Source organism: Gossypium arboreum, chromosome 5 (assembly GCF_025698485.1).
Source record: "Gossypium arboreum isolate Shixiya-1 chromosome 5, ASM2569848v2, whole genome shotgun sequence".
Taxonomy (NCBI): Eukaryota; Viridiplantae; Streptophyta; class Magnoliopsida; order Malvales; family Malvaceae; genus Gossypium; species Gossypium arboreum.
In genome coordinates, this window is record NC_069074.1 from 66955876 (window position 1) to 66967368 (window position 11493).

General features: G+C 33.9%; 1 protein-coding gene across 2 annotated transcripts; it reads left to right on the plus strand.

Moving 5' to 3' along the window:
• The first annotated feature begins 7639 nt into the window (after positions 1 to 7639).
• LOC108489970 (WAT1-related protein At3g28050-like) lies at positions 7640 to 11493 on the plus strand. 2 transcript variants are annotated; one of them, XM_053028760.1, is made up of 8 exons: positions 7641 to 8104; positions 8192 to 8254; positions 8353 to 8466; positions 9442 to 9673; positions 9776 to 9934; positions 10045 to 10196; positions 10451 to 10633; positions 11261 to 11493. In XM_053028760.1, exons 1-7 carry the CDS (start codon positions 7923 to 7925, stop codon positions 10602 to 10604), a joined length of 1056 nt encoding a protein of 351 aa, XP_052884720.1. In that variant the 5' UTR covers positions 7641 to 7922; the 3' UTR covers positions 10605 to 10633; positions 11261 to 11493. The 2 variants fall into 2 exon arrangements, with proteins under 2 accessions (XP_052884719.1, XP_052884720.1); XM_053028759.1 differs by having other exon boundaries at positions 7640 to 8254.

Below are 11493 nucleotides of genomic sequence, written 5' to 3' on the forward strand. Positions count from 1 at the left end.
TGAATGAAAATATGTTTGAATGAGCTTAATTTGAATATCTTTAGATCAAGAACTAAAGAAATCGGATTTGGACCGGGGAAAGTCAAAAGTTGTCGACTAGTCGATCCGTACCGGTTTTTCGTTGTCCGAGGTAAGTTTATAAGCAAAAAGACGTGTTTATTTGGTAATTAAATGTTATATTTATATACTTTTATAAAATGTAGAATTTCACTTCCGAGTTCAATTCGACCAAGTTACGACGTCCGAAAGCCCCGTATGAACTTTAGGAATAGCTAGGATACATATGTCATGACATAGGATTTTGATATATGTGTGCGAGTAAGACCATGGCACCGATATGTGATTCTGATATGTGTTTACGAGTAAGACCCTGTCTGGGACAGTGACATCGATATGTGGTTACATGTAATACCACGTCTGGGACGTTAGCATTGTACGATTTATGTGAATATCCGAATGTCCTATCCAATTCCGAATGGTTCATCGGGCAAAGATAAGTTGTATTCGAATGTGTAAAACGAGCTAAATGACCAGGTATGAATTAGCTTGAGGTTTATTTAAAATAAGGTAAGTGTGTAAATTGATACTCATTACAAATTGTGTGTACTGCAAATAAGGATTACTTGTGAACTAGGCATGGGTATTCAACCTTGTGAAAATTATTGGAATGAGTATTAATTATATATATGGGAATTTATGTATTCGGTCACATAATCAATGCATGTATAAGAAATTATATGGTAACACGTGAGCTTATGTAATTGAGTGTATGTGAATTAAATTTGTAATGATTATTTGGCTTTAGAAAATTAAATGCTAATATGTTAGTTTGACTATATAGACATTCGGTTAGGTGATATTTATAATGAATATATATATGTATATATATATACTATGAATTTATATGCGTTTGGACCTAACTGTGTTATGATAATATAATTTGGTTTAGTTAAATTAAGTTGTATTTCTGTTTTATAGATTTTGGATCAAGCTACGAGCTCGGGGACCATCAGCAAAGTTCATCACACTGTTTACTATTTTGGTACCTTATAAGCTAAACTCAAATTATGGCATGTATAGGCTATACTATCCTTTGGACATGTTTGATTTTGGTATATATGTATTATAAGCCATGCAAAAATGGCTTGTTAATTTTGCCAAATATCTTTTCATGTTTTGATTAAATGATGTGGTTGATATATTAATTATGGTTGGCATATTCGGCTATGATATATATATAGATGTGAAATATGCTTGATGTGGATGGATAAATTTTTATATTAATTTTGGTGCATAAATTAGATGGAAGTAATGATTATAAATTTTTTTGGTTTTGGGTGATTTGACTACGACTTGTATATATATAGTATATGTAAAATTGGTTGATATGTTTGTTAAGACATGAATCTATGAATTGGTTTTGGATGAATTCGATGTTGATATATAGGAGAAATGAGAAAATTTTAAGTTATATGTAAGTTTAAATATTTAGCCGAATATGTGGCCATGGATTTAGTCTTGGATATGACCATTGCGGCATTGCATGATGAGCAATAAATAATAAAAAAAAAACATGTTTGGATTCGATTCGGTAAGTTTAAGTGAAGGTCAAATAGTTGTTATGTATTATGCATGTATATGCATTTATGGTATTAATATGAAAGGCAAAATTATGATTGATGTCTTGAATTGATTCTTTGAAATGTTTATGCGCATGGAATGATTGAATAGAAATGGAAGTGAATATTAGTTAATCATAAGTATTAAGCATTAATTGCATCCGGTTAAGCTTAAGAAAATGATCATATGAATAGTAACTTTTGTTACAAGTTGATAAAATGTCTATATGCAAATTTGATAAATTGTCTTGAGCATTTGTGAAATGATGAGTAATGATACTATGAAGGTATATTAATGCTCATGACATATTCGGCCTAAATTACACATTTGTTTGTTTTCATAAAAGGTTTTATATGAGCATGTGACATAATATGATGGTTATTAATTTAGGCTTTAGTCACCTTGGTTATGATTATTTTTTTATAATGATTTAGACAATAAGCATGCAAAATGGTCCATGTTATATTTATGTACTAAGTTCATAAAACCTTAGTAATAGATTTTTTTTTATTAATTTCTTTGGAAATTATGTTAATGCAGATTATTTTATACGTTTATAACCATGGTTCATGATTTGTTTTATTGAGATTAAATGTATGTTTTTTTTAATATGACCTAAATGTATTAGAGAATGTATGATAATTGTATCTTTTCCTGTAATGCCTCGTAACCCCTTTCGGTGATGGACATGGGTTAGGAGTGTTACAATCTGCCTTTTACAACTGCTTATATATATATATATAGTTATGAATAAGAGACACTCCAAAGTGGGTGTATTGTGAAATGTTAAAGAGGGAACACTCCAATGCAAGCTGGGAAAATGAATCTGGCCAAAGGCTGTAGCTACATGAGTGTGTTTCGGTGCAATTACGTACTCCCTGGCGGTTTGTTACACTCCATCATTACTTCTCAAGAACAAAGGTACAGTAATGCAATGATATACCTTATTCACAAAAAACAAACAAACATATATTTATGATATTCCTATATATTTAGTATTGTACAATAAATGTTGTACTGGTGATAGAATTTAGGATTTAAAGCATGATGTTGGTTTTGATGAAGTTGCAATCTTATTCATTCATATTTATGTATTGTCGATGCAATATTCTGTCATATAAATGTGACTCATTCATTAGGATTTTAGGTGATTCAAGTTTCTAGAATGATCATTTGCCTTAGTGAATTCTTGTGTAGCCTTGCTAGTTTCTGTTTTACTTGAGGACAAGTAAAAACTCAAGTTTGGGGGTGTGTGATAGTAATAGAAAGAACATATGTTTTCTCTCTACTTATTGGTTAATTTGTCCCCATTTAGTTATATTTAGCAAATATTTTAGCATTTTCAGTTCAGTAAATTACATTTTATAACCCAATAGATTTTGGCTTATTTATCCTTAATTTTGTCATGTTTGGTACTGATGTCATTGCATGAGTATTCCCAAATTGCACATAGAATTGTCGCCGCACCTAACAGCTTTGTGGATAAGAACAAAAATGTGTGAGTTGTCCAGTCTGGTATAACCAACTTGTACGTACAAAGGCAACATGATTATGATGAAAAGACAACTGTGTTATTTGGAAGAATATAAATATTCACGTGAAAAGAAAAATAAAAGAGGGGTATTATCTTCTTCAATCTATCTTTTAAAGCTTTTTGGCTATGGCAGCTTAAGTCTCCTACGGGTGAACCGACGTGAATGGGATGCAGATCAACTCCTGAATAGAAGCCTTGAGTGTGACAGAAGAGGGAATGGAGAGATTCAAGTCAAGATTGTCTAAGAATAATAGTCTCCATTTGTTCTTTTATATTTCTTTTCTAAACGATGGTGATTACTTTCTATTTCATGTTTGAACGGAAGTACACATGATTTATAGGTTAAATGTTATTTTACTCAATCTTGCTTCTACTGTTTAATATTTGGGTTTGAATGTTTTTAGCATGAAAATGTTATTACGTTCACTGACACTGGAAAAGTGCAACTACAGTTCAAGCTAGCAAGCATGACAACGAAAGTTGCTTGAAGATTAGAGGAATTTAATCCACTTGTTCTTAATAGTGTTCCATTGCCATCATCGGACGGTGTGGTTAATGTGCATGTTTAAGTCTTAGATTAAATATAGAAGTTAAGCTTGGAAAGATATTTATTGTAATTTAATGCATCGACAATCACCTATCATTTTATACCTTGTGAGCACTTAGTATTCTGTTGAATATTCACATTGGGGATCCCAGTTTATCATTATCATATTTTATCTTATTGTTTTCAAGTTATTGCTTCGACAACTACTCTCACAATTTATCTCATTTCTATCTATTTATTGCACTGACATTGATAGACAAAAGACAACCATCCTCGTGGGATCAATATCCGACAGACTCATATCTGTCTACTATACTTGTATCAACAGTCTCTGCTTGCACATTATTGTTGTGACGTTAAACAGCCGATCATGTTATTTATAACACATGGATTGATTCTGGTTCTACAATCCATATCTCAAATTCCTTACAATGGTTAAGAAACCTGAGGGAATCAGTGGGAGTTAAGTGACATATCTATTCAAGAAATAAGATGGACTCGCATGTGGAAGTAATTGGAATGTGCAAATTAGTGCTTAGGAGTGGTATTATTTTAATTTTAGAATAGACTTTTTATATTCCTAGTTTTTCTAGAATTTGTTTCTATTTCAACTTGCACTTTTTGGGTATTGTTTTAGGATTTCAAACACTGGTTTTAGTTTATTTTATAAATCTGGGTGTTTTATCTGATGGTCTTTATTCTCTTAATTTACAAAATAATGTCACTCATAATGTTATGTACATTCAATCTAGTACTAAATCTTATGTTATAAATGAAAATTCCTCTATTTTATGGCATCAGAGATTAGGACACATCTCCATTGAAAGGATTAAGAGATTACTAAATGATGGGGTGCTCAGTACTCTAGATTTTGTTGATTTCAATATTTGTATAGACTGCATGAAGGGCAAGCAGACTAACAAGTCAAAGAAAGGTGCCAAAAGGAGTTCGGCCATATCAGAAGTCATCCATTCTAATATATGTTGCTTAAATATTGATGTACAAGGTCAAAAATATTTCATCACTTTCATAGAAGATTAATCACAATACATGTATCTCTACATGCTTCATCATAAGAGCAAAACATTAGAAGCCTTTAAAGTTTTCAAGGCTGAAGTAGAGAAATAATGTGGTAAGCAAATCAAGATTGTGAGAACTGATAATGGTGGTGAGCATTATGGTAGATACACTGAGGATGGACAAGCACTTGGTCCATTTGCAAAATTTCTTCAAGATAACGATATAGTTTGCAATACACTATGCTAGGCTCACCTAATCAAAATGGTGTTGTGGAAACAAGAAATTGGACTTTAATTGGACATGATGCGGAGTATGCTTAGTAGCTTTAAGCTACCTAAGTCCTTACGGATTGAAGTTCTTAAAATGACTATGTATATATTAAACCGAGTTCCAACCAAGGTTGTCCCAAATACACCTTTTGAGTTGTTCAAAAGTTGGAAACTGAGTTTACGACATATACGTGTATGGGGATGCCCATCTAAAGTAAGAGTTTATAACCCACAAGAAAAGAAACTAGACCTAGGGACCATTAATTGGTATTTTATTGGATATGCCAAAAGTTCCAAATGATACAAATTCTATTGTCCATCTCATAGCACTAAAATTGTGGAATCGAGAAATGCAAAATTTCTTGAGAATGACTCAATCAATGGAAACAATCTATCTAGGGACACGATTCCCATAGGTTAACCTTCCACTTCAGGTGAGAGATTAGTTAGCATACAAAACACCCTTCAAGCTCAACCAAGTGTTAACAACCAATCAATGAAAATCCACAAGCTATTAAAAACACTCTAGTAGATCAAGTTCTTAAAGAATAGATGAATTCCATGAAAAGTAACGATGTTGGGGATCTTATGTTGTTGCCTAAAAGGGTAAAAACCATTAGATGTAAAAGAGTCTTCAAAACAAAAAGAAACTTAATGGGCAACATAGAAAACATTAAATTGGACTCATTGTGAAAAGATTCACTCAGCAAAAAGAAATCGATTATACTGAGACTTTTAGTCCTGTATCTAAGCAAGATTCCTTGCACATTGTGTTAGCACTAATAGCTTATTTTGACCTTGAGCTAGAACAAATAGATGTGAAAATCATCTTTCTTAATAGTGACCTAAAGGAAGAGGTATACATGAAACAACCTGCAGAATTCTTCTTCAGTGATGGTGAACACTTGATGTGCAAGCTAAAGAAGTCCATATATAGATTGAAACAAGCCTCACAACAGTGGTATTTAAAAATCCAAAAAGTTATCTCTTCGTTTGTTTTTGTTGAAAATATCGTGGATCAATGCATATACTAGAAGGTTAGCGGGAGTAAAATATGTTTCCTTATTCTATATGTGGACGATATTTTACATGCAACAAATGATAGAGGTATGCTACATGAGGTGAAACAATATCTTATTGAAAATTTTGATATGAAAGATATGGGTAATGCATCTTATGTCATTGGCATTAAGATTCATTGTGATAGACATCGCAGTACCTTAGGTCTACCTTAAGAAACCTATATCAAGAAAAGTTTTAGAAAGATTTCGGATGAAAGAATGTTCACCGAGTGTTGCTCTGATAAGTTCAATTTGAACCAGTGCCCGAAAAATGAATTTGAGATGAAGCAAATGAAAAACATTCCACATGCTTCTATTGTTAGAAGCCTGATGTATGTTCAAATCTGTATAAGACTTAATATTGCATTTGTAGTTGGAATGTTGGTAAGATATCAGAGTAATCTAGGTATTGACCACTGGAGAGCTGCAAAAAAAGTTTTGAGATATTTTAAAGGGACAAAGGACCACATGCTTACGTACAAACGATCAGACAATTTAAAGGTAATTGGCTACTCCGATTCATACTTTGTCAACTGTGTTGATTCACATAAATTAACATTAGGTTACATATTTATGTTTCCCGACGGAGCTATATCTTGGAGGAGTATCAAGTAGACCTTAGTTGCTACTTCCACTATGGAGATTGGGTTCGTTTCATGTTTTGAGGCTACCTCACATAGAGTATGGTTGAAGAGTTTCATTTCTAGGTTTAGACTTGTGGATTCGATTTCTGGGCCGTTGATGATATATTGTGACAATTCAGTTGTTGTCTTTATGGCTGTGAACAACAAAAGTGGAAGTCAAAGTAAACATATCGACATTAAGTATTTAGCCATAAGGGAACGTGTTAAATAAAAGAAAGTGGTTATTGAGCACATTAACACTGAGCAGATGTTAGGTGATCTTTTGACTAAAGGCATGTCACTATATAAATTTAAGGATCATGTTGTCACTATGGGACTTGTTCTCACATTGTAAATTTTCGTTATAAGAACGATTATAAAGAAACTCTATTAAATTTGATATTTCTCATATTTTGTGTGTACATTAATTTTATTATTTCGAGAAATGTTACTAAAGTTTAGATCTAGAATAAACATTGGGTTTATTCATTAAGAAATTAGGCTAAAACGTTGAGACATGATATATTGTGATACATGGAAGACACTACTCAAATTTCAAGAGAAAATATCGTCACGATTCATGCATTATGTTTCGACTTCAAGTATTCATGGGCACTACAGACCAAGTGGGAAAATGTTGGAATTGCCTTTCGGTTTGTGGGAATAACCCCATGTTTTGCTGCCCACTACTTTCATACTTTTGTTTGTGTAATAGTAACACATGTAGTTGGTGATTTTTTACATGAACCACCACTATAAATACCAACTAAGCTTAAGATCTCTACGCACTGAAAAATCAAAAACTAAAAATATTTCATCTAATGAAATTTTCAACTACTTAAAAGATTTTAACTATTTTCAATTTTTTATATGGCTAAATTCGACGTCCTTAATTATGGTTTGAGGTACTCGACATGCAATAACTTGTTACATCTTTTCTGTTGCAGTATAATATTTAAATCATTATTTATACTTACACAAGAATCTAGGTATTGGGTAAGGAGGCAATGACGAAAGGAGCTATGTCAGCAGCGACTTGGACTCGTTGCTTGTCGTCTATAACTCCTTGTTGTTAGCTATGGCTGCGTATGTATTTTAAATATAAAAGGACTTTAAAATTGATATTAATAACTAAAATTGAAATGAAAGTGTCCATCTATTTGCTCCAAAGTCCAACTACTTAAAATTCAGTCCTAGGAAGGAGGTGGCACAGAAGTTGATCGCAAGAACTGAAATTGGGTCTGAAGAATGGGGAAGGAGATGATCGGTTTGCCTATTGTAGGGATGGTAATGGCAGAGGTTGCTCAAGTTGGACTCATGATAATGGGCAAAGCAGCAATGTCCCATGGGATGCCCAACTTCGTCTTTGTTTTCTATTCCAATGCTCTTGCCTCTCTCATTCTCCTCCCTGCTTCTTTTCTCTTCCACAGGTACCGTTCGTTCTCTCTCTCTCTCTCTCTCTCTCTCTCCATAATTCCCATTTCACTTTCTCCTTTGATTTTCCGTTTTCCCTGCAGATCACACCTTCCTCCACTCACTTTCTCTATTCTTTGTTGGTTTTTCTTGCTTGGCCTTCTTGGGTATGTAAGATTAATTGAAATTATGATGTGGGTTTTCAGTTACATAACTATGGATTTCAGGGCTTTAATTCATATTTTACATGGTATTTGGTATGCAGTTGCTTTGCCCAGATTTCTGGGTATGCTGGGATATATTATAGCTCGCCTACTCTGGCAACTGCCATGCTTAATCTCATCCCAGGTCTCACCTTCATCCTTGCTGTTGCTTTCAGGTTATTATCTCTTCTCCTATTGTTGTGTGTAATACTCTGATCAGTCTGATAACTAAAGGATAAAGTATATGTGGATGATGGAATGTAAGGCTATTTAATCTATTTACTTTTTACTTCCCCTGAAGTACCACTTGTATCCAACACATATTTATACATAGGTTTGACAGAAAAATTGAGCATACCCTTTCGGGCAATCCTGGTATTCCAGTTTGTAAAAGGGCCAATGGTTGGAACTGAGTTTGAAGTAATATGTCTGCAGCCGTTTTGTTTTTTTCTATACCTCATAAATTCTCTTGGGATTGTTTTTGTATTTAAGAAATATGGTTGCTTAGAGGAAACAGATTGCAGTCCCTAGGAGGTTGCCTGCTCTTACTCGTACTGAAGTGGGAAATTGGGAACTTATTTAAGTGACAAATTTGTTTGATCTCCTTGCACAAATAGTTATAAATTCATCTCCTTTATAAGCTTCTTACAACTCAGGTTCCTCCTGATGATGGTTTTCCCTGCTTTTCGTTCTCATTTTGAGATCCTGTTGAGGACTAATGTGAATTCCTTTTAGCCAGCAACTGATATGATCAATGTAGACCTTGCGTTAAGTATTGTTTGAAATTGCATTCTTATTTGTATAAGTTGAATCCAGGTGATAATGTGATAACGTGGTGTAGATATCTGGAAATTCCAGGTTGATTGTTGTGGAGGTTTTTTTTTTGTTCTGAAAAAGATTGGAAGATGTTTGAGAAGAATACTATACTTCTACAATTGATGTCATTGGGCTTCCTGTTTCCATCCAATCAGTTTTCTGTTCTTTTATCTCTAATTATGTCAATGCTTGAGCTGTGAATGAACTTAATTGACTAGCATTTTTCATACTTGTGGTGCACAAAATATTGAAGTGCAGTTTTGTTCTAATGTAACAGTAGATATGTAAAATATATGTTGTAGATAGATTTAAATTGATGAATTTGGTGATTTCAGGATGGAAACACTGAATTTGAGAAGTAGCACTAGCCAAGCCAAATCACTGGGAACCATAGTGTCAATTGCTGGGGCATTCATTGTTACTTTCTATAAAGGCCCCTCACTTTTGATGGCACCCTCACATTCAAGCTCACCTCATCTACTTTTAGGGCAGCAGTCTAATTGGGTCATTGGAGGATTTCTCCTTGCAGCTGATTGTGTGTTTGCTTCTGCCTGGCTTATTGTACAGGTCCAATCCTCTTCTTTGTATCTGTGCAGAAAGTTGAAGCAGGTTTCATTGTGATTTCTTACTTGAAGATAAAGGAAATGATTTGTGCTCCTTAACTTTCAGGCATCAGTTCTTAAGAAATTCCCAGCTGAGCTTTTTGTTGTCTTCTATTATTGCTTCTTTGTCACCCTTCAATCGGGAATAATCTGTTTGATCATGGGAGGAGATCTTAGTGCTTGGAGCTTTAAACCTGATGTGAGATTGGTCGCTGTTATATACTCAGTAAGTGGTCAGGGTCCGAAATATTCGTTACTACACAATGTTGCAGTTCAACTGCATGCTTATCCTAATTTACACCTAGTTAATCAAGGGCTGTAATGTGGGAATTGTAGGCTGTGTTTGGCTCTGCATTCCAACTTGGGGTTTCTACCTGGTGTATGCATCGGACAGGTCCTGTTTTTGTTTCCATGTTCAAGCCTTTGGGAATTGTTGTTTCAGTAGTCATTGGTGTTATCTTCTTAGGGGATACATTCTTTCTTGGAAGGTGACGCATTCATCACTCACTATCATTGTTATTTTAGTAGTTTTGCTGTTTGTATTGTTTATTTACTGCCACTGCAGCTGCTTTACATCTTGCTCTTGTTTAGAGCACTCTTTTCAGTTGTGGGACCGATATCGGATTCTAATATTTCTGTTTCACATTTTTCATGTTCTTTGTCTTGTGAAAAACTTCCTCATCACTTACAAAAGGAAGTTAAGACATCTAAGTTGTTAATTTTTGTTTCAAACGTGTTACAGTTTAGTTGGTGCAATTGTCATTGTTACTGGGTTTTACTCGGTGATGTGGGGAAAAGCAAAAGAAGGGAAGTTAGACGTGCAAACTCAGGGGATGATGTCAGAATCAAGCAGTCAAAAAGTTGCTTTATTGTCAAATAATACCGGAGAACCGTAGGAGTTTTCTTTACAGTCAATCAAAAACAGGTATCTTATATTGAATGTTTCCATAAGGGGAATTGTAAAATTACAAGCTGCCATAATGTCGTCTTCTGGTAATTCTGAGTATTTAGCTTGCTTTAAATAATAGGATTTGATTTTTTTGCCGATAGAGCCCATTCAGGCAAGCTTCATTTTAAAATAACATGGCCAACCATTTTCCTAAGAAAGACCATGTTTGTGTCACAAGCCTGGCCACTGGATATTGGTTGGCCTATATCTCAAGCTGCCTTTGTTCATGCCATAGGAACTGAATAGAAATATTCTTTTGAAATATAGTTTCTCCATCAACATGCTAATAATTTGTATGTTTTCCCTTTTACTTTTTCAGTTTTTCTATCATATGATTATGTTGAGTAGTGTAAAGTCTTGGCAATTGCCCGGTATGTTATTTTTGAAGTTTTACTTGGTATTGTAATTGTTTTCCCTGCATTTGAAGGGAGGAAGAAGTGTAATAGAAACAATATGACTAGATAAACTTTTTGTTTTGTTTAATATTTGGACATGGATATTGAGATACGATTAATGGCCACCTTTCTCTCTCTCAAGAGGCAGACTAAGTGTAAGAAATTATTGATATATTTTCTTTTTTTTTTTTTTTTTGGTTGTAATTAGGGTATCCACTGCCGACAGTAGTGACTAATCTTTTCGTCGCAAGCTCTCTCTGATGAGGTAAACGGCTAGCCATGAAATGTACTTTATCCTCATGAGTGAAGATCGAATCCTTGGCCACATGATTAAGGGATGAGTTGAGTAACCACCACATTATATCTCATTAAATTATTGATATTAAGATTCTCTAATTGAACATAAAAGAACATAAGAGAAGCAGTATGCAAATCTAGAAA